This window comes from Lontra canadensis, unplaced genomic scaffold, assembly GCF_010015895.1.
Source record: "Lontra canadensis isolate GAN:19392208 unplaced genomic scaffold, GSC_riverotter_1.0 scaffold83, whole genome shotgun sequence".
NCBI lineage: Eukaryota > Metazoa > Chordata > Mammalia > Carnivora > Mustelidae > Lontra > Lontra canadensis.
This window is the reverse complement of record NW_022631077.1, coordinates 4746030-4770850: the sequence shown is the minus strand read 5'-3', so window position 1 is coordinate 4770850 and position 24821 is coordinate 4746030. Positions and strand designations below refer to the sequence as shown.

The window sequence follows — 24821 nt, the reverse complement described above, 5'->3', positions numbered from 1 at the left end:
GCCATATCCACTTATGTAATGAGAAACAGATCTCAAATACAGTATGTGGAAATTAAATGTAACTTCACTTTGGAAAATTCCAATGTATAAACTATATTATCAAATTGATTAACTTGGGAGTGCTTATTTATATAAGAAAATAATTTCATTGTAGATCTCTGTAGTAAATTTAAATTTAATTAAAGACACAAGTTTTAAAGTCAAACAGCCAGGGAATAAAGGCAAAACCATACTTTTATAACTGGCAATCATGTTTATTTAGATAAAGTCTCTGCACTGACCAAATGAACAGATACATTTCCAAGTTCTCACCTTGTAATATCATACACTAGCAAAGCCCCTGCGGCACCTCTGTAGTATGACCTTGTGATGGAACGAAAGGACTCTTGCCCCGCCTGTCAGGAAAGAAAAGGTTGGGAGCTTTCTTTAATAAACTGTCATCTATATTTTCTTTTTATTCATATACAGAATATGGGCAGGTAGGGAATGAGCGTGTAAAAGAAAAGTTAACTTCACCAGTCTTAGGAAAAAGTCACAAAATACCACTATTGCTCAAAGTCAACCAGACACACATGCGCCACCCCCCCCCCCCAAACAACAAGACCTCTAAACCTTTTTTGGCAATCCCTGACAACCCAATTTACTGAATGGCTTCACAATACATGAATCATTATTAGAACACAGAATGGACTCCTAGCAACTAAGCTCTGAAGACAAATTTGAAAGGAAGCAAATAACCCAGAGCCTCACATTTGAATTCAATAACCCACTCCCTGGGGCAGCTGTTGACACTAGAATAAATAAAGTCCATTGTAAATAAATGATGAATGACATCTTTACGCCCACCATCTGCTGGTGTAAAGGTTGTTGGAAGGCCAAGGATGCAGATTTTATCAGTTATATCATAAACTGCAGTGAGCTTTCAACAGTCATCAGATGGAATTCTTTGAGCAATCATTTTATTATGAAAAACAGAAAATGGCTCTGAATTTAATTTATATAATTTTTTCTGCACACTTAATCAATTTCCTCTGTATGTGATATATAATGCTTGTCAAACAGCAACAGGATGTAGAAGTCATCTTTATATCCACTTGTGAAAAGAGACTTCAGAGATTATGCAAAATTAGTTAATTTCTCTCTTTTACTAGTGGCACTAATGTTCTAGTTTTTAAGAAGGCTGGTGAAGGATAAACATATTGCCTCTGAGTTTAAAATTGAGACGGTTCTTACCAAAAATACTTCTGCATTTTTACTCACTTTTCTACTTTTGAGAAAAAATAAGTATGGGGGGGCATCTGGGTGGCTCAGTAGGTTAAGCGTCTGCCTTCTGCTCAGGTCATGATCTCAGGGTCATGGGATCGAGTCCCACATCGGGTTCCCTGTTCAGTGCGGGGGAGGGGTCCTGCTTCTGCCCCTGCCCCTACTCCTTGTTTTTCTCTTACTCTCTCAGATAAATAAAATCTTTTTTTTTTCTTTTAAAGATTTTATTTATTTATTTGACAGAGAGGGAGACAGTGAGAGAGGGAATACAAGCAGAGGGAGTTGAAGAGGGAGGACTCCCACTGAGCAGGGAGCCCGATGCAGGACTCGATCCCAGGTCTCTGGGATCACAACCTGAGCTGAAGGCAGATGCTTAACAACTGAGCCACCTGGGCACCCCAATAAGTAAAATTTTTTTTTAAAGTATGTAAATTAAGTAAACACAAAGCCAGTTTTCACAATTTTTGCATTCAAAATCTACTAACCTGGAAAATATTCATGTTTGTATGCTGAGCTTTGATCTTCCAGTTAACTACTAAGCCCTTCCAATCCTCAGAATTCACAAAGACAACTCAAGTTCCACCTTGTTCTAACACTCCACTCTAATTTCTTGTTCTTCCTGGCCCTCACAATATACTCCCTCCCTCCCATATCCCCCATCCCCAGCACCTAGCACTGGGTCTGGCACACAGCAGGCATGCAGAGAAAGCCTTTCCAGTGAAAAGAATGAATCCTAATGTCCTAATCAAGTGCACAAAATGGGTCATTACTCTATCCCACCTAAATAAGTGAATATCAATAAATTCTAACATGCTAAGAGTCAATAAAAATAACTTTTCTTATGTGGAAACTAAAGATTAGGCCCTCTCTTGGTACCCTGCAAGCAATTCTGCCACTTCAAATAGTGTCTAATGCTAAACTGAATACTGAGAAAGCCATCACATAAAAGAACTATACAAATAACCAACTCATTTCATAGTGTGAGGTTAAAACATTAGATGATACTAGTTAGAAGCATGAAATTTCATTAAAATTATTTTACCATAATTTACTGAGATGCATCTTTCCAAAAAAGTTTTTTAATAAATCCAAGTTCAAAACATAAGCATTACGCATTATGAGAATTTCTTTTTTAACTGCTTAGCACAGGAAAACTTAGGACTACATTTTTTTTCAATTTTTAAATTTTTTAATAAACATATAATATATTTTTAGCCCCAGGGGTACAGGCCTGTGAATCGCCAGGTTTACACACTTCACAGCACTTACCATAGCACACCCCCTCCAAAGTAGGACTACATTTTTAAGAGATTTATTTCACTGTGAATTATATATACCAATGAAGGAGTCTTGGTAATAATACAAAAAAGGTAATTTTTTCTTTAGTTTGTAATCAGGTTTACTGCTCTAAATATTGAGAAAAGGCAAAAGTCCTTTAAAACAATCTTGCAGGGGCATTCTATGGGAGGAGTTAAAATGAATACACTGTCAAGAGGAAGACGACTGTAAGATTTAAAACTATAGTGTTTATAGCTCAGATAAAAAACAGTGAAAGGAAAAACAGATTTTTATTATTAATTAATTAATTTTAAATATTTTATTTTTCAGAGAGAGACATTATTAACGAGTGAGCACAAGCAGAGGGAGCAGCAAACAGAGGGAGAAGTGGGCTCCCTGCTGAGCAAGGAGACAGATGTGGGACTCAATTCCAGGACCCTGGAATCATGACCTGAGCTGAAGGCAGATGCTTAACCGACTGAGCTACCCAGGCATCCCGGGAGAACAGATTTTTAAAAAGGAGAATAGCACATGCCTACACACCATTCTCATTCCTCCTGTATTGTTTTACCAGGAACATGTTATAATATGGAAATGCTGTATATATTGGATCACTTTATACTGAATCCATTCAATCTGGTTTTGCCTACCATTACAAATTAAAAACTCAAGCTAAAAAAAAATCCAAACATTCCAAGTGAGGTCTATGAACATAACCATGCATCTTAAAATCTATGATTACTTTATAATAAGCAAAGATCAATATTCAGAATAGTTTCTGAATTCTTGAGACCTGCCTGGTAAGAAAGATACCCCACACATTGGCCTAGTCTCTCTGTTAATGGTATTGATAGTCTGGAAACAAATCCTGCCCAGTTCAGTTTTGAATTATGGCTTCTTTAACTATACACAAACTGTTAAACAGCCACTGAAGTATACACAGTAGGTACTCACATTATGTTATCATGACTGATCCCAAAGGGCCAATAAAGTTAGAAAATTAAGATCTGTGAGAATCAGTATTATGGTAATACCTCTACTTTCACTGCTAATGATTTATCTAACAATTCCAGCTATAAATAACCCAGCCAAGAACCAAAAGAGAAAAGGATTTCTACGTAGCCAAATAAGTTGTCCAGCACCCAAGAATGAAATCTCAGGTACTTTACTCAAGATTCAACTTGAAAAAAATCCCTGTGATTGTTCTTCCTGGTCCTCACAATATAAAGATTCAGAAAAAAGATATTGAAATCTACACATATGAACAAGACTTTGGTTTGGAGGACAAGAACATTACTAAAAAATCAGATTGATTTTTAGGCTGCCTGTGTCCACCACAGCAAGCACAGAGAAAAAGTCAACCTGGACTACTGAAGTCTAGGCTTTCTAAGGGAGTCTCCTACAGAAACCAAAGTAGATCCTTCTGAGAAGAGAAACAGGATTGAAAATATCTAGAAAGAACAGTGATATAAAATTTTTTAAAAAATTAAGCATATTTACCATGAAAAAGAGGATTTCAGATTCTTTTAACACTGCCATGTAAGAGATGGCTTATATTTACTTTCCGTCTTGTACACAGGTGGGAAGTAATTATTAGTGTAGAATGGAATGTTTGAGAGTTTCCTGTCCCTGTAGTTGTTTAAGAGAGGGATGATGAACAGCTGCCACAGGAGACAAAGCTTGTCCACTCCTTGGTTTGTGGGGATGGGAACGGAGATGAGTGGCAGAGGTAGAACCGTGGCCTGATGGTTGGTTCTAGGCCCTTTCCCTGGTCCCACTGAATTCTGGTCATCCATCCTTACCACCCCACTGATATATAAAAACACCCATTCTTTGGGGTAAGAAGTTGGGTATAAATGGACACATTTTATAAAAGGACCAAAAAATGCTGGTGATTGGCTGAAAAGGTACTTTCAGCATGTAGGAAGCACATGAGTGTTTTTTTAATGCAGCTCCAATGTCATAATTGAGGCGGAAAATGCTGGTAAATCTAAAATATTTTGAGGGAAGTTGGGCAGAAACATGGGACTTAGAACATCCATACTATAAATATAGGGGGAGAGAGTAAAATTTATTTGGATATACTGGGAAGGTAACTGAAAATTTGACAAAAACAAACAAATAAACAAAACAAAACAAAAAGAGGAGTAAGAATTTAAAAAATGGTGGGTAAAGGCTGGATGAGAGTCTAAGAGTGAGAATGGACTTCTTACACCCTCCTTCCATTAGCCAAGGAGTAAGAACTGAGTACAATCTGTTTTCTTCTTTGACTCACACAGAGACTAAGAATATCACCCATCTGACTTATGACAAAAGAAAGAAAGTTATAGAGGGCAAAGGATACAGTTACCTCTGCTTGCAACAAAGCCTCTGGGGGAGATCTCTGGCAACTATTTTCAAAGCAAAGATGCTGGATGGTGGATATGGAAATTTTGCAAGGAAAATTCCTTATTTTTATTTTTTGTGAACAGAAATGGATATGCAATGGATGACAAATATCCTAAGATACTGGGACTTAGTCACTGGGGGAAAAATCATTTCTTAAGGCTGATAAAACAAATACTAATGTTTGGCAAATTTTTGCCTAAGGGATACTAGGATGGTTTTGTAAATGTCCTGGGCCAGGAACAGACATGATCCGTGCTACTAAAAATGTAGTTTCCTATCCAAAAGTATAGACATTTGATGAAACGGGAAACAAAGTTCCATTCAGATATAAAACTAAGTGTGGAATGAACCTTTATGTGTGTGATAATGTCTATTAAAGACTTTTGGAAGTTAGGTGAAAGTAAGAAGAAAACCAACGACCATAAGAGGCAAACCTCTAAGTCAGAGACTCAAGAAGCAACTTTCACCAAAAGTAGTAAGTTAACAGAGTTGTTTGAACATTCTTTCCTTTTCCATTCTTTCATCTGAAAGAGGCTATTGTGTTCCTAGCACCCTTCATGTGGAAGCCACGGAATTCTTTTTTGGGAGTCATGATGTCTTCAAAGGTACCAGTCTCTCTGTTTTAGATACAGAGAAGCTGTTCCTCTGCCTCTACAGAGGAAGTATGAACAAGGGTTTTGTTTGTTTGTTTCTATTTCCCTTTCATACAAGTCCAAAATAAGTAATTACTACAGATCTCTTCTGAAAGATCACTGCAGTACAAAATAGTCAACTCATAAGCTAAGGGGAAAAAAAAGGCAGGACTAATTAACCCACAAACTAAACAACTGGGAAATGAATGACTCGTTCAAGTTTCAAAAATTGGAGGGCAGGGGGGAAACCAGGTGGTGGGCATTAGGGAGGGCATGTACTGCATGGAGCACTGGGTGTGGTGCAAAAACAATGAATACTGTTACTCTGAAAAGAAATTAAAAAAAAAAAAATGGAGGGCAGGGGATTATTTAAAGAAAATACCTTAAGGACAGAAGAACGACTAAATACAGTAGAATAAACTACAATGAAATGGTTTGTGCCTCTAATTTCACATAATTTTCATTACAGTATCAACCTTCCCTTTGGAACTATGTACTTTAGTAATGCTATCTCCTGAACAAATCCAATGATCCTACAAGCTGCTTAGAATGAGACGCTTTACTCATTCATTCAAGAAAATTCACCAAACATTTTATCAGTCAATCATCTATTAATCTAAAGCACAAAGCTGAGTAGGATACATATGGTACTTTCCCTCATGATTATTCGGAGAAGGGTAAACAACTGCGTAACTACGTAACAACAGGATAAGAGCTCTTAACAGAAATATGCATAAAATACTATGGGGGCAATCGGCTATCTCATGGGTGTCAGAAAGGCTCCACGACAGGTGACATCTGAGTTGGTCTTCAATGCAAAAAGGGGGTAAAGTACTTCAAGCAAAGCAAGTATTCATGCACAGTATAAGGTATGAAAAACGTGTTTATTAGAGAATAGCAAGTAGGCTGGTTCACAGCACACTGTGCTGCATGAGTTCCCTGGCTAAGAAAGCAACCTAGCTTATGCATAACAATCAGTTCTGAAAAAGGAATAAACTCTTAATACAAAAGTAGAAAATACTTTTTTTTGGCTGGAGAGCTTTAATTTTTAAATCTCTAGGAAGGAAGGGACTTTGCATATTTCATTTTTCTCTTTTCCATGCAGTTCTGAAATCATATTGCCTAAGAGAATATAAATCAAAAAAGGTAATGAGACACTACACGCTTGGGGTGGGTGTGGGAGGGGCCTAAGAAACAGTAAAAGCGCAAGTCTCCACTTCAAAAACAGAGCTAAGAAACCACAAGAACCTAAGACACTGTATAACTCTGGAACAGTACAAAATAGAGATTCAGGGTTTTCCATTTTGGGGACAATTATGGGACACGTATCAGGAAACTAAGTCTCATGACAGCCTGAAGCAACTTGCTTGGTTTTCCTGAGAATCCAGTCTGTGAGACTGTATTCTCGAAGGCTGCTTCCCTCAGTAACTATTATAGGTGACAGGTAAGAAACCAAGACTGAATGACAAGAGGAAAAAAAACAAAACAAAACATGGGTATATAATAATAAAATTCCCCATATTTTATATTTCATTTACTAGTTTAGAGAACATGCTCTTTGTCATAACAGGTGACCTTGTTTGATCTTTCTCAACTGGGGATCTGTGAAGAATTAAGTCTTACTGACCTATGGCAGTGGTTCAAAGTGTGATTCCCCAGGACCCCCAGGGGTCCCGGTCTCCTTAAGGGTAGATGAGGTCCTCTGTTTCCCAACTACCTAGTTATGTGGAATTGTATTTTCTTCATACACTCCAACTAAATAACACACGTAAGACTCAATGCAGAATTTCTGGACACCTGGGTAGCTCAGTCGTTAAGCATCTGCCTTCGGCTCAGGTCATGATCCCAGGGTCCTAGGATCAGCTCACATCGGCCTGCTTGCTAAGCAGGGAGCCTGCTTCTCCCTCTCCCACTCCCCCAGCTTGTGTTCCCTCTCTTGCTGTGTCTCTCTCTGTCAAATAAATAAATAAAATCTTTAAAAAAAAAAAAAAGAAAGAATCAATGCAGAAGCAGATATGAGAATCCAAGCTGTTTACTATCAAGCAGACAATGAAGAGATTTTTTCAAAATGTAACAAAACGACATTCTTCTCACTAGAAAAATAAAGTTTTGTTTTGGAAACACAGTCAATTTTTTGTTTTGGAAAAACATAGTCAATTCCCATAAAAACTGCTTTGCTTATCCCAACATATAATGAGTTTATTATGCTTATTTTTTTAAAGATTTTATTTGAGAGAGAGAGAGAGAGAGCGGGCGAACATGTGCGCACACGAGAAGGGGGGAGGGGGAGGCAGACTCTCTGCTGAGCAGGGAGCTCGACAAGGGACTGGATCCCAGGACCCTGGGGTCATGCATGATCTGAGCCAAAGGCAGATGCTTCACTAATGAGCCACCCAGGCTCCCCTATTACACTCATCTTTAAACATCTGCACTGGGCAAAGGAGCCTACTTGAGATTCACTCTCCCTCTTCCCCTGCCCCCCTCCCCCTCTCTAAAATAAGTTTCTCAGTTTTGTTCTAACATGGTAAATACTGATACCTATAAGGCACAAAAGCAAAGGCTCTTTGGGTCCTCATTAATTTTTAAAAGGATAAAGAAAGGGATTCTGAGACCAAAAAGTTTGAGAACCACTACCTTACGGCAACCATTATATATAGTAAGGTAACTTCTCTTTTATGCATTTAAGTTGGGAGGTTAAAGAAAATAGTCACTCAAATCCTGTTCTGTGGTCAGATGACAAACTGTTACTAAAAGCTCTATGGCATGACACAGAACAGGCACTCAACAAATATTAAGTAAGGGAAGCAAGGTGGTTTCAAGTGGTTGGGACTAAATCAAACTTCTTATTTTTTCTTTAAAAAAATTTATTTGACAAGAAAGAGAGCAAGAGAGTGTGGCAGAGAGAGAGGGAGAAGCAGGATCCCGGCCAAGCAGAGAGCCTGATGTGGGGCTCAATCTGAGGACCCTGGGATCATGACCTGAGCCAAAGGCAGACGCTTAACCAACTGAGCCACCCAGGAGTCCCTCCAACTTTTATATCAAACTTTTAAAATTAACAAACTGTCAGATCAAGTGACTCTACGGTGTTTACATTTACATTTTATCTCATACATGTCCTTTGCTGTGGCACTTTATTTTTTTTTTAAGATTTTTATCTATTTATTTGACAGAGAGAGATCACAAATAGGCAGAGAGGCAGGCAGAGAGAGAGGGGGAAGCAGGCTCCTTGCTGAGCAGAGAGCCCAATGCAGGTTTCCATCCCAGGACCCTGAGATCATGACCTGAGCCAAAAGCAGAGGCTTAACCCACTGAGCCACCCAGGTGCTTCATGCAATGGTGTTTTATTTTCTTAAAAGCACAGTTTCCAGAGCATTTCTGTTTAGACCCCATAGCCCAAGCATTTGCTCAGATATGTTCACTAACACCCAACATCTGCAGTACACCTGCTGAAAACACTGCATAAGAAAACCTAATCTTTTACCACATTTCATCTCACAGTTGCAGGGTTGTTGGTACCAATGAACCATAACAGGCATAAAAAGGACATATAACAATACATATACTATACTTTCAAAAAACAACTTTATTTAGGGCATACAAGGTATTTACTATACTTACCGTATCCCATATCTGAAGTTTTATCTGTTTCCCGTCAATAGTTATCATTCGAGCACCAAACTCTACACCTGAACAGACAAAAAATGATTTGTTACACAAACGAGAGGGACTGTATTTCACATTTAAGGATTTTTTAAAAAGGATGTCTATTTCTAGGACATACTAAGCCAGGTGATACACAGATGAACTTTATCAAATACCACTCCTACCCTCAGAAAACATATAATCTAAGGCAAACATGCTAAAAGGCGTAAGCTAAAGACACAATTAAAATGCTAAGAAATTCAAGTCTAGTTTAATTAGAAAACAAACTGTGGTCTTCCTGTTTCAGAGGATCAATAATATAAAAACTAGAAATGAGATTCAAGAACCATCATTATTAGTTAACAAATACTAAAATTTCTTAAGAACTATTAATGTGGTATAAAAATTACTAAAAGGGATAAATGCATTTCAGCATCACAGTTTTGGTTCCTAGTGTGGGTTATCAACTAGAAAAGAAAACTCTAAATCTACCCGCTAGAGAGAACCACTGTTTAAACATACTTCCAGACATTGCTCCATAGGTAGCATATTCTGTGTATAGACACAGAAGTGAACAATTTATATAAAAGGGAGCACAGAAATGCTGTTCTCTAATTTGCTTTTCAGTCAATAACATAAATATTATTCCATATCACAAATCTCATTACAAATCAATAAATCTATAAAACTGTGTCATTATTTTTGATAGCTGCATAATAAGCCAACTTTACTGAGTTGGTATTATACTGCTACAAGTTCAGGTCATTCCCAAATTTTCACTAAGTAGTTAAAACCGAAATTAATTTTCTGCATACATTTTTCAGCCAATGATTATGATTTTAGGCAAATTATAGGAAAAAGAATTGCAGGTCAAAGGGAGTACAGACTTTACACTTGTAAGTTAACTACGTTGGCTCTTTTCCTTCATTTGTCATCCTTTTTGAAAGCACTCAGGCAATCATCAAAACAGGAGGAGGAGGAAAAAAGGGGGATAATTTCAAAACAGCACACAGCTGTGAAGGAGATGCTGAAAGAAGTCTATCACTTATATTACACCAAGTCATTACTGCTTGGAGTGTGCTCTATCAGTATTTAGATCAGAGTCAGGGTGAAGGGAAGACACACATGGTCCTCAGAAACCAGATGTCATCCTGGCAGAAAAACAGCTTCTAGTTGCCCAGAGAAGGGCACACCGCCCAGTGTCAGAATTCCATTTCAGCATTTCCTGTAATTCCCCCAACCACGATCAGGAGGATGGGACAGACAGGTAATTTGTTCTTTCAGGATATGTAACTTGAAGGTTTCAGTCTGCATTTTAATACTGATTCCATCTGAGGGACACAGTCAATACTAAAAAACTAATGGTCTGTTTCTCAGACTCAGAAATAAAGAAGAGGTAGAGAGGCCCCAGGAGTCATGATGTACTAGAATGAAAAATGCAAAATTCCAAAATTATGCCATATAAAATCATTTTTTATCTACCAATCTATAGATTCATTACAAATGCATATAAATATATACATACATATATTCACATGTATTCTGTGCCACAGGGTGGGAGACATCCAAAACAACCATCCACCAGCTTACCATTAATGACATGAAAATGAAAGGAGCTGAGGGGAGGAAACCAGTGGCTAAATACCACACAAATGTTCTTTGAGGTGTTAATATTTAAAAGGAATGTACTAATGTACAAAATTCTACACAGCTAGATATTTAACTAACTGGGAGCCTTTTCATGACTCTATTGTTTCTAGCCATAAACTAGAGATAGAAATCCTGTTTTCCCTGTCATTGTCAGAGGTGAGCTTTTAACCATAATCTAAAAATGCTGCACTGTTCACTGGGATTAAAGATTTCTTCAACCCAATATATAATGTCAAATTTGACAATCAACAATAACAACAACAAAACCCAAAAAACTAGAAATAGACCCTTGGATGGATACCAAGGTTGGACAGGCAAGGCAAGCAAGGGCAAGCAGATGCTCCTTCTCGGGAACTGACATCTTGAGCAGAGAGACGCAGATATGACAAGTGACCAGCAAGCATTCTGTCCCAGCAGATCAAAGGCTCCCGACAGCTCTGCTGCTGCAAAACAGCAGCTACGGCCCCTGCTTCCTGCCCCCTCTGATGCTTCATTCCTGCCCAAGTCCAAGGCTTCTCTCTTCTGCAGGTTCTATATAAAACCCCAGGTATTCTAATATAGATCCCCTTTTGTTTAACTTACTAGCCACAAATGCATTTTCGGTACATTTATCTCTTTATTCAAAGTAATAAAGTTTGTTTGAAATGAAATAGAAACAGAATCTGATTTCAGCTTCAGAACCATAATTCTTTCTCATTTACCTACTTGTAACTGGGCTCAACATGAGTTTTACCTTTCTAGTCGATGCAGCAAAAGAAAGTACTGAAACCTGAAAGTCCTATAAGACTCGGTAACACAAAAAACTGAAAACCTATTTCTCTTCATTATTAAAATTTTTAAATCTTTTTCCTTAAGTATGTACATATGCTTGAAAATCCCATTTTCCCTATCTTTTTTCCAAGGGATAAACCATCATCCCCTATGCCCTTGAGGCTGTCTTCCCAGATACATTTTCAATTAACAGCCAGTTTGGCTGCCAGAGAAATTGTCTGTGGAGCCAAATGCAAGAAGGCCTCATTTACCTGATATTGTTAGGGAGAGATTCTGATTTTTTCAGATAGGTTATTCACTTGAAACCTTCCAGAACAAAATACTCTGAATGTAAATACATATACTTTTTACTCTCTCTAGATCATTATCATCCTTACATAGTAAGAACTTGAAACTTTGCAGAGTAACAATTTATTGAGCATTCAGTGATCGATACCTACTAACTGTGCAACCTTTGGCAAATTGTTAAATTGCTTCTGTGTCATAGTTTTCTTACCTGTAAAATGCTATTAATGATACCCATCTCCTAAGATTTTTTTCAAGATTAAAGGGTTATACACAAAATACAAGTGTTTGACATACTGTAAGTATTCAGTATGTATGAGCTATTATTATTATTATTCTATACTATACACCAAAATTTCTAAACCACCATTCACATATAAACTACTGATGATAGCCTGTCGAGAAAGGGCCACCTATTAGGGCCAGGTGATCACGGGGTGCCAAAGCAGAGAGCAGAGGTAGACCAGCAGAACACAGGGACATGTTCTGGGACATAGATGTTACGGATGTTCAAAACAGAGACTTGTGGGAAGAAGGCTCTATTCCCCTAATTCTATAAACAAGGGTAAAACTAGATATTAAAGAGTAATTTCCCTAATTTTCTACAAAAAGTGAACAGCATATGCCATACTCAAAGGTAAACCACTAGAGGAATTCAAATTACAGAGAAAATGATTATAACGTCCTCAACCTGTAAATTATTCTAGAGATTTAGGTCACAAATTACAAAAACAAAACTAAAAGGTACAAATTGTAGCCAAAGAAAAAATTATGACTTACAGATAAGACCAGTCTATCCAGAGCATGCAAACTAAGTAAACAAAAATAATGGTGAAAAAAAAAAAACCTTATCCACAACAGTAACAAAATCTATAATATGCCAAAATAAACTTAAAGAATGCACAAGGTCTGTATGAAGAAATTCGTCAAACTTTACTGAAGGGCACTTAAAAGGTTGGAAAAAATGCAAACACATGTGTATATAAATAGGTGATTTTAATATACTAAAAACATAAATTGTCTCCAAGTTAACCAATAAATTTAATAAAATTCTTCTCAAACTTTAAAAGCTTCACTAAAAATTCTGCATTTGGCAAACTGAGACTACATCTCATTTGGAAGAATGAATTCACAAGAATGATTAAGAAAACTTAGAACAGGAAAAAATGCCAATCACATATTAAGTAGGCTACAATTACTATAAATACCCATGTGATATTTTCTCATGAAATAGAGGAGGAATAAAACCCCAAACAAAACCCCCCCAAACATAAACAGAATAGATCTGAGAGGCCCTGAACGGGCTTGCTTACATATGGAGACTTAGCACATGGGCAAGGTTCCTGTTCAAACAGGAAAGAAAGACGGCTTATTCAATTAATGGTGTGGGGACACATGCCACACACAGATTAAAGAAAATCATATACATGGCCATATACCAGACAGGGTACGAATTTATAGTATTTGAAGAATAATTAAGAAAATATTATGTAAATTTTGTATTGGGGAGTCTTCCTTAGTGAGGCCTGAAAGTCATAAGAAAAACATCAAAAGATCTGACTGATAAAACAAAAATCAAACTAATATTATAAGAGGCAAAGATAAAAACAGGTTAATTCAAAGAGAAAAGATATAAAAGCAGTTCTAAAACATACAGAAAAATGCTCAGCCTCACGGAAAATTCAGGAACTGGAAAGTAAAAAAAAAACCACTTTTCTCTATTTCACAAAGAGTAAAAACTCAGAAGCAGCAGTGAAGGGCAAGGATGAGCAGAACCAGGTACTCTGTTCAGTACTCCCACAGAGGGAGTGCAAATCAGAACAGCTCTGTGTGTTTATGGATACATTTTAAAACTCTAGAAGGCGACATACACAACAGTGGATGATGAAGGCCAAAGACAAGTCCTAAGGGGAATTTAACTTTCTCTGGATTTTTAACAATGTTTTCATAATAACCACACCCTGTCAAGAAAATACATTTACATTTTATTATTCAGATAACACAGACTTTGTGAGATCTAAATTAGATGTTCACAGGTCCTCTAAGCTACCTTCCTAGTTCTTGGCAATGTTATTTTAGGTAACTCGAATTATCTCTGAAAACTGAATCCCAAATAAAAGAGGTGTGTTTTCAACTGATTTGTGGAAAGTCAGGTACAAGAAATAATGCTTTGATTCTACCACCTCTTCCCCCAATGACTCCTCACAGTCATTTCTTATAGGATGACTAGTTTAAAGACTTGGGGGAGATAGGCAGGAAGGTGGCATCAACATATAAACGGTCTGGCCCCTAGATCAGTGTTTTTAATCTTTTAGGTAGCCAAATAAATACAATGGTAATTAGTGGGTTGTAATTAGCATTATTTCTACACAATGTAATTAAGCAGCATTAGACAAATGCATGTATCAAGCACTGTAATGTTAAATGTTACTTTCTGAAGCTTTCTCCCCAGATAGTATATACTAAATTTAGAAAACATTTATAGTCTTTATATGTACCAGGCCCTGGAGACACAGCAATGAACAAAACAGATCTGCTATCATGAACTTTACTTTTATAGTAGTGGCAGACAATATTAATTTATAATCACTTGTATAAAAAGTTAAGGAGAAAAATCTAGGCAAGAGGATGGGTATGAGGGTGTCTGTGTGTGCATACAGGTACACTTGTGAAGATCTAGGAGGAAAAAAATCAGGAGCAATTTGGATCACATTAAGTTTGAGATGCCTATCAGGCATCTAAGAGAAAGGAGATGTTGAAGAAGCAGCTGGAGATGTGCACATGGGGAGGAGAGAGATTAGCTGGAGTAAATTCAAAAAAGAATGAGGGGAAGAGAAAAACCAGAGACAGAAAATACAAACAATTCTTTCTGAGGACTTTTGCTAAAAGGAAACAAAAAGATTGAAAGCTGAAAAAGATAACAGTCATGAAAAATGACAATCAAAAAGGGATAAATGAATGACACCCGGGAGAACAAAGAACTGCTGAAGCCGTGTTCTTGCACAGGCCTTGGCTAGCGACTCCTGGTTCATCCAGGTAGCAAGGAAAAGGAGGAGTTTATGAGTTCATGGTAGGTGGTGGTGAGGGTTGGTGAGTCTATGTGGTGATGGAGACCTGTAAAAATGGCTCTTCTGCTTGCCTCTATTTTCTGAAATAGACGGAGGTTATTATCTGAGAGTGAAGATAGGGAAGGTGGTGGATGCTTAAAGAGCAAGACGGTATAACACAGTTGTACAGGACAGTGGAAAATGAGTGGACTGGAAATAAGGCATAATTGTCAAGCAGTTAGAACTTAGTGTCTAAGAAATTACTATAAGATTAGTTAGCATGGCTCTGTGTTTTTCTCCAAGCAGGATAGAATAAGTAGCCAGATTTAACCTATGGGTTAGCCATAAGCATGTGATTGAGCAAAGGAGTGAGTGGGAGATTGAGGGTACATGTGGGAGTGATTATAATGACATAATTACAATGGCTAGAATTAAAGCTGGGTAAGGAAGGAAGCAGGACTACCAGAGGGGTCAGAGTAGAAAGACAGCAGGATCAATGGATTATAGGACCGATGGGGCAAATAAATCATTAGGGAGAGCAACTAGAGGGTGTAAGTTAGAAGGAAAGACCAGTCAAAAGGCCAGATGCATGAAACTGAGATTCTGGAGTGCTTCCAGGCATTGGTAATGACCAGGTCCTGGGTGTGACTATGGGAGTGAGTAGCTGAGGGAGAGGGGGAAGTAAGATCCCAGGAGGAGAGGAAGTAAAGCAACTGAGAGGCCAGGATGTGAGCGGGAGGGTGAGCTCACATATATGCACACATAAGTCAACAATACAAAACAAATTCCTAGATGGGTAATCAGTATCCAAAAGCCACTGCTCCAATGCTTCTCCAAATTTTCAGATGAATCACTTGGAGATCCTGTTCAAATACAGAATCTGACTCAGTAGACTCTTGAACAAGCTCACAGAGAATACTGATGCTGCTGGTCAGTGTAATAGTGCGTGAACACACCTGAGTAGCAAGGCTCTAGTCCTGAGCTTCAGTGTAACTGGATCCAGGAAGCTCTCTGTAAACTGCTTCACTGCTTCTTTGATTCCTACATTAACAATTCTCACTGAGACAGTAGTCAAAGGGTGAGGAGTATTTCATCGACTCATCCTTGTCTTTTACTTCCTCTGTTTGACTTTTTAATACTTCTTAGTCATGACCTGACCTTAGCTTTTTCACCCTCTTCTACTCCTCAGGCAAAGGAAAAGTATGCAGCAGAATCGAGATAATGTCTTACACCTATTTTGGCAAACTTTCCAATGTTCCTTTAAAATAAATACATGTTCATAACCTGAAAAATAAATTGCTGTGATGGTGTCATAAGGTGTAGCAGCCAAGGTCCAACCAGAAAAACACAAACCATATTAAAGTTTTAAAATCAAGGGAATTTAATGTAGGGAGTTAGTTACAGGAAAGAAAGAGCTAAGAAGCTCAAAGAAGGGATGGTGAAGAAGCCGAGAGATTAGCACCTACAGGGAAGTGCTACCATCCTGAGGCTGGGGGAACAGAGAAACTGGGGTTGGCAGACCTTATGAGCCACATCATCAGTGGGCCTGTCACCACCAGAGGCTGGGGCTAGAGTCTTGGAGGACACACAGTTAACCCAGGCGGACAGAGGAAAGAAGATGCTTGGCTTCCCTTTGCTTTTAGCCTCCGACTTCCCACAACCACACACCAGTAAACCCAGAGAGGAGCCAGCTGGTACACCTGCGGGAGTTACAGTTGCAAACAACTCCCTTTGGTCCATCTCCTTCTCTCTCTCCACAGGCACAGGCCTTGCCAATTTCTGACAGCAGGCTTAGGGCCATCCTCTCCATCAACACAACCCTCAGAAATGTATATGAAAGCTTCACGGAAGGGGACATACTTTTGGTTAGTCCCCTATACTAAAAGCAACTGTATGGCTAGTTGCATCAGGACTGAGTCAGGCTTAAGAGAGAGCTACCCAGGTTTAGACCATCTGGGCAAAGAGCAGATCCTACACAAAACTGGGCTCACTGAAGGTAAACTATGAAATGAAATAAGGGCCAGCATGAAACAATAGTACCTGTGTTACCCTTTGTTACTGTATATCCATACAACTACCAAAATTAAAATGGAATCTGAATATTCTCATGGATAGCAGCCACTTGGAAAAAGATTTCCATACATCCACAAAGTACATGTGGCTTGGCTGAAAACTATTAAGTCATCTAAATAATTTGATTAACAAACTCTGTGTTTGATTTGGTATTCTAAAAATACACAGGACACAAGAATCAACTTGCTTTTAAGGATAATTTAAAGAGATCTGTAGAAAATAACCAGTCACCAGCTGAGAAGATACACCCAACTATCAGTTATAAAATTAAAGTAGATTTCAGTCTAACAGTTACTGGTAACTGTCTCATTTATTCTTTGCAACTTAGGACACTAAAAATGACTGCTGGCAGTTTTTCTCAATTAATAATTATAGGTAAACCTACAGCACTCACCATGTTGCCATGCACTGTTCTAATGCTTCACATTAACTCGTTGATTGCTCACAATAACTTTGTGAGATTGGTACCACTATTATTCTCATTTTACAGATAAAAGAAACTGACGCATGGAATGGTAACGTGCTTTTATCCAGCTAGTCAGTGGCACAGTCTTGATTTGAACTCTGGTAAGCTGGTCCAGTCTCTGATCATACCCGTGTTCTACACTGTCTTGCAATCATTTGTTTTATTATTAAATACAATCACAATCTTAAATATTTATATCTTCCTGTTGTCTTCTGACAACTTTTACAAAGTTGGATAATATTTTTACCATACTTATACATTTTCAAAAAGTGATGGGATGAAACTGTGCAGCAACAGATCTAGTTTCACAGATTCTTTTTGATTCATCATTAATAGAATGGACCCCTTTAGCACATTTTATTTCTACTGCCCAAAACTTCTGAATGTTTCTCATCTCTTGCATAAAACTTACCGATAGTCAGGTCATGCACTGGCTGAAACCTCTTGTCTGTAAACTGTAGCAATAAGCATGATTTACCAACACCTGAAAGTTAAAAAAAAAAATTATGAGACAAAACTCCCCAAAATTAAGAAACACTTTACAAAAGCACACAGAAAAGATGCAGCTGGGGTTTTTGGTGCTCTATAAACAATCTACCACAAATTCTCAGAGCTCTGATTTCATGGGAAATTATGGGATTGATGATTTAAGTGGAAGGTGTTAACCAATCCAAAACAGCTTTTCATCCTTTGTTAGTCATTTGACATTTTAATCTGAAAGACAAAACTAGCAGGTACTCTTAGGAGACAACCAAGCAGGTCCCCTTAGTAGCCCCTACTACCATAGGACTCTAGCAATTAAGGTTAAGTTCATGCACTTTGTTTTTTGTGTAGTAGTGAAAATATTAAAAACAAAGTTATCTCTTTTTGTAATTCACCTTACTTTTCCTACAAACAAACTGGCAGTTAAATGTGTGTGATCTACTTTGCTCTATCTTCTGGCTAATTCATTTTAGGATCAACTCTAATCTTTTTTTTTTTTTTTCCTTAAGGTTTATTTATTTATTTGAGAGAGAGAGCTTGAGCAGACGGAGGGGAAAGGGAAGGGGCAGAGGGAGAAGCACGCTTCCCACTGCGCAGGGAGCCTGATCCCAGGACCCCGGAATCATGACCAGAGCCAAAGGCAGATGCTTAACCCACTGAGCCACCCAGGCGTCCCCAGGATCAACTCTAATCTGAACTGCATCCCTTCACTCTACCACCAAATTTCACTTCATTAGGTCATGAATAACTTCCACAGTCCTAATTAAAGATAGATTTTCTGTACTCACCCTACTCACCATGTGAGAACTGGTTACTGAACTCCATATCATCTTCCTACTCATTCTCAGGCCCTTATCTTCACACTAGACCAAGTCTGCTTACTCAAGAGCATCCTGCACTTCGTCTACTCTTGCACTCAAAAGGCTTTACTGAATGCTAATGGTGCTCCGCACTTGGGACTTGAGGATAGATAAAATCATGTGGAATGCTTCCTTCCTTATAGTCGGGTATAGGTAGAAAAATTAAACATTACCAGTGACAATCCATATGAACTATAATTTGAAGTAATTATAATAACTGCCATTTGAAAGAAGAGAGTACTATGAGGACGAGTGACAAGATTAATTTAGACTGAAGGGCTGGAGAAGGTCTTTCTGAAGTGACACTTAAACTAAGCTGTTCAAGGTCTTCTACTAGATTATAACCTCCATGAGAGAAGATGATGACTCTCTTGCTGTCTTATGGCAGAGATACGGCAATTAATGATTTCGCTGAATGACTGGCCCTAATGTCAAATGTTACAAAGACTGTCCAAATGCCCAGTAAACAAATCAAAGAAATATGTGTGTATATGGTTATGCTTTGGGAAATACTTTATTTGTTCAAAGTTTTCTAAATGTTTTAACTAAAAATAAACTGGAATTTCAAAACATTTGACCTTAGTTTTCTTCTCTTTTCTTTTATCCATGATTTCTTTTTTTACATTACAAAAGGTGTAAAGCCAAACTCATTTTATCAGATTTCTAGCTCCTCTGAATAGCCTTTCAGATGTAGGCTAGAAAGGAAAATTATTATTTTTTAAGTGTGAAAGTAAAATTAGCAAACATCTAAGATATGAACCTTTAGGTATTTTTATAAGATTAAAAAAATGTTTTTAAAATACAGTCTACCCCTCAATGTGGGGTTTGAACTCATGACCCCAAGATCAAGAGCCACAGGCTCTACTGAGAGTCAGCCCCAAGGGTTTGTTGTTGTTGTTTTTTCCAGAGTTGGGGCAGGGGGAGAGGGGAGGGCCGAAGGAGACGGAGAGACAGTCTTCAGCAGGCTCCCCAACCCTGAGATCATGACCTGAGCTGAAATCAAGAGGCAGACACTTAACTGACTGAGCCACCCAGGCAGTACATCCCCACCCCCCTTTCTATTTTCAAGAGCAGTTTCAGGTTCACAGTAAAACTGAGCATGAGCAGAAAGTACAAGTTCCCATAGACGCCCTGCCCCACGGGAACACAGCCTCTTCCACCATCACTATCTACACCAGAGCAATAAGACTCGCTATAATTCATGAACCTACACATAATTATCACTCTCAAAGTCCATAGTTTACATAAGGGCTCACTCTTGGTGTTGTCTATTCTATGGGTTTTGACACATGTATAATATATTTACTACTATGGTATCTTATAGAATAGTTCCACTGATCTAAAAATCCCCAATGCTCTGCTTATTAGTCCCTCTCTCACCCTCAGTCCCTGGCAAATGCTAATCTTTTTACTGTCTCCATAGTTTTGCCTTTTCCAGAACGTCATTTAGCTGGAATCAACAGTATGTAGCCTTTTCAGATTGGGTTCTTTCACTCAGTAACATGCATTTAAGATTTCTCTGTGTCTTTTCTTCATTTTTATTTTTAACATAAAAAATTTCCCCATATGATATAGAAAAAATTATGGTTAATTAGAAATCACAGATTTTTATTACTGAGAAACCTCAAGAATCATCTAACAGACTGGCAATCATGTAAGTGATATAAGAGCCTAAAAAACTTCCTTACCTCACAACAGAATATGTATTGCTTTAGTGATATTAATACCATTTAGTCTGATAAATTAATACCATTTATTCTGCTAGTTGAGTATAGAAAAGGCGTGCTGTTTGGTTCTTCATTTTAAAGACTCCATATTCTTCCTTCAGGTAATCAAAGTATCTTTCAAGTTAGAGGTTCTGGGTAATTTGCATCCTTTGCAGACATCTTTAATTTAATACTTGTCCTTTTTAAAGTATAAACTTTGCAAAAATCTCCAAGGTTTTTTTCACAATTTTCCCAAGAACCTCTCTTAATTCTTAATATTCAGATAGTTCTTTAAAAGCATGCTCCATATCTTTCCTCTTCTTCATCTATTTATTAGTGTAAATATCAGATCCCCATTCATCAATGGCATTATATGGAATTCAAGCAGTACTCCAACATTTTTACATAGTTGATGAAACCCTCTATATTATGTGGGACTCGGAATGGATTCATCCTTCATTTTCATAGAGAATGATAGTCACCTGAGGGGAGACACTTAGAAAAGATAATTGAATGAAGAATACTTAAAGTGGCCAATGAATATTTTCATGTTTTTGTAACTGTATTATACAGTCAAGAACCTTGAAATATTTAAAATTTATGATTCCCAACATATAAACTTATATAAAGCTTCTCTCATGACAGATGTTGTTCTAAGCGATTTACATGTCAGCTCATTTAATGCTTAAGAACAGCATAACACAGCGGTTATAATTTCTGACTCCAAAGCCACACCATACTCCTTGAGTTACAACCCCAGCCTTGCTAATCACTATCAACAGAACCTCAAATTAGTTATCTTCTCAGGGCCTCATCTTCCTAATCTGTAAAAAGTAGGCTAATAACACCTACCTCAGATGTTATTGGGATTATTAAATGAGTTCACAAATTAAGTGCTTAAAACAGTATCTGGCACATAATAAAATTCAGTAAAGAATTCAACAAATGTTTGTTACTACTATTAATACTACTATCACTTATTACTATGTCTATATATAATTCAGGCTCCCTAAAGGCAGGAAGCACATTTTATTCATTTTTAGTTTAACCACATGTACTTCTAATGCATGCCAAAATTCAAACTTTCTAGAAATATTTGAGCATGTACTGTGTTCTAAGGCTAAACAACTGGAATATCAGTAAACAATAAGATAAAGGCCTCTGTCCTTCTGGAGTGAGAAGAGACTATGAAAAAACCTTTTTTTTTTTTGTTTTTTTAAATGTCTGTGAGCATATCTATCTGTATGTGTATATACTGGGGAGGTGGGGAATGTGGATGGATGGAGGGATGAAGAGGACGTGGCAGTGCAGAGTGTTATATGTTATGGCAGAGAAAAAGCTGAGCTAATACATGAGCCCTGGAATACTGGAGGGAAGGAAAGAGAGTGGTGCTTAAATGAGGTGGTCTCTCACTCGGAAGGTGAGATTTAAGTCAAGACTTGAGGAGCTGAGGAAACAGACAAGTGGCTTACTGAGAGAAGAGCACTTTGGGCTAAGGAAATGGCTAGAGGAAAAGCTGTAAATGGGATGTGTTGGAGAAACTGTCGTGAAGCCAAATATGGCTACAGCTCAGAAACCAAGGAACGGCCCTGCCCCTAAAAGGTGAGGTGGCAGGCATCACAGGGTCTGATCACGCAGACTCCATGGGAATTTTAAAATTTACTTGTGATAAAATGGGCAATTCACTGCAGGGTTTTGATCAGAAGAGTCATATAATTTCACCTAAATTCTAAAACAATCATTGTGGCTGCAACACTGAGAACGACCTGTTAAGTATAAGCAGATGAGAGAAGCAGGGACTGGTTAAGGAGGTTTTCTCAATGAGGCAAGAAATGGTGTCTTGGACAAGGGCAGGAGCAATGGAGGGGTTTGAAGCGACTGAATTCTATATACATTCTGAAGCACAGCCAAGAGAATTTGTTGATAGTGTGGATGTGGGTTTTGAGAGAAGGAGAACTGCATTAAGAATGGCTCCAATATTTTTGCCAGATCAAATGAAAGAATCAATGAAGACGGGGGAAAATTATAAGTGGAGTAGGAAGGACTATCAATTCCAGTTTAGTTATTTTGAGATGTTTATTAGACATCCCAGTGGTAAGGCTGGGTAGGCAACAGAATATATGAGTTTAGACTTCAGGAAAGATACTGGGGTTGGAGATGTAACTTAGAACTGTCAGCATAAGATAGTACTTAGAGCCACAGAAAGAGAGGAACCAGCAAAAAAGACAGGTTTGTTTTAAAAAACACATTTGTTTTATGATATAGCAGAATTAAACAGAAAAAAAACAAAAGTGGCCTCTCCCAATCCTTCTATCACTGGTTTTCATTCTATATCTGGAACCTGCAAGGCCTTCAAGCATCCTCTCTTCCCTCTTTCCATGCAGACAGACTCCCACCACAGATGCCTTCCTTCCCTGACCATTCTGTGTAAAGTAGCTCCCACTTTCTACCCACTAGAAGTTTTTGATCTTTACCAAAAAAATCACCAAATCTGTATCAGGTCTCAACCCCAGAGGTTCTGACTGAATTGTCAGCATTATGTAGTGGTTAAAAGCACTACCTGGGTGGGCTTGGATGAACCACTGACCTCCATGGGTTTTCTGCTATGTAGAAGCTTTTGTGGGTTTTGTTTTGTTTTTTAAAGGTTTTATTTATTATTTATTTGACAGACAGAGATCACAAGTAAGCAGAGAGGCAGGCAGAGAGTGAAGGAGGGAAGCAGGCTTGCTGCCAAGCAGAGAGCCTGATGCAGGGGCCGATCCCAGAATCCTGGGATCATGACCTGAGCTGAAGGCAGAGGCCTTAACCCACTGAGCCACCCAGGCACCCCTGCTATGTAGAAGCTTTTGAGTTTGATGCAGTCCCATTCATTTATTTTTGCTTTCACTGCTTTGCTTTTGGTGTCAGATTAAAAAATCATCACCAAGACCAATGTCCAGGAACTTATTGCCCATGTTTCCTTCTATAAGTTTTATGGTTTCGGGTCTTACAATGAGGTCTTTAATACATTCTGAGTTAATTTTTATGTATGATGTAAGTCAGTGGTCCAGTTTCATGCTTTTGTATGTGGCTGTCTAGTTTTCCTAACATTTATTAAAGAGACTGCCCTTTCCCCACTGAATATGCTTGGCTCCTTTGCTATAAGTGAATTTACCATGTATGCATGGTTTATCTGGGCTCTCTATTCTGTTCTATCGATCCTTGTCTCTGTTTTTATGCCAATACTATACTGTTTAGATTACTATGGCTTTGTAATATAATTTGAAATAGGGAAGCATGGTGAAACCTCCAGCTTTTTTCTTTCTCAAGACTGTTTTGGCTATTAATTCTTCAATACAAATTAATATACTTAATAATACCACCGCTAGAGTTCCTACGATGATGTCACCTTAACTTTTTCTTTTACTTTAGGTCCACATTGCCATCCACTCAGTAGGACTGTACTGTGGTGAGAAGTGAGTACCTAAGTACCATGTGAGTGCCAAACAATTACAAGTAATATTCATTAAACTGAATTCCTACAGCCCACCCCAGAGCTTCTAATTCAGGAACTCTTTGCTTGGACACAAAAATTAAATTAATAAGACCTCCAGTGATTTTTAGGCAGTGTGTCCTTCTCCATAAGAAACAATGGCCTAGTGCCAAGTATTCTACGGAGGTTCATTTGCTTACACCTAAACTGACTTCCACCAATTTCAACGTCATTTTTAAAAACTGGTAATGGCTCTATTTTAAAAAATCATTAACACACATGAATTTAAAATTAAAAAAGCAAAGGTATGAAAAGTACCAGAGCCAATTCCTAACCACTGAAGATAAGTTTTGTCCAACTACCATTCTGAAATCATGGCTGCATATTTTCATCTACCACACTTGGCTCTCAAAAACAAAATGTAACAAAAGTTCCATGAATGAATGGCCTATCTCATGACTAAAAGTAACCCGCTGAAGAACTGTGTATTTTATTTTTATGATTTTGTTTATTCGAGGCCTCTCTTCTGAGGAGTCTGGCAAAGGTTTATCGATTTTGCTGATCTTTTCAAAGAACTAGCTTGTTTTACCGATCTGCCTACTATTTTTTGTTTTTGTTGTTGGTTTTTTTTTTTTTTTTAAGAACTGTATGTTTTAAAGTCATACCAAAAAAATGACAGACCTCCAGCACAGATCATTCAGAGATGTGGTGAGCTGGCTGAAATATCAGTAGCTTATTTATTCAACATAGAAAATCTTACTCTTCTTTGCACTAACATTCCAAATTGAAAGACACATAAAGAAAA

The 24821-nt window shown here is 37.9% G+C and overlaps 1 protein-coding gene across 1 annotated transcript in view; it reads right to left on the bottom strand.

The window, feature by feature from the left end:
* Positions 1-24821, bottom strand: part of RAB2A (RAB2A, member RAS oncogene family) — an 88608-nt gene that overhangs the window by 38646 nt on the left and 25141 nt on the right. The window contains exons 2-4 of the mRNA XM_032882609.1: positions 17908-17979; positions 9180-9247; positions 313-395 (exon numbers count right to left, since the gene is read on the bottom strand). Coding sequence (XP_032738500.1) covers positions 313-395; positions 9180-9247; positions 17908-17979 — 223 coding nt within the window. The remainder of the gene's footprint in view (positions 1-312; positions 396-9179; positions 9248-17907; positions 17980-24821) is intronic.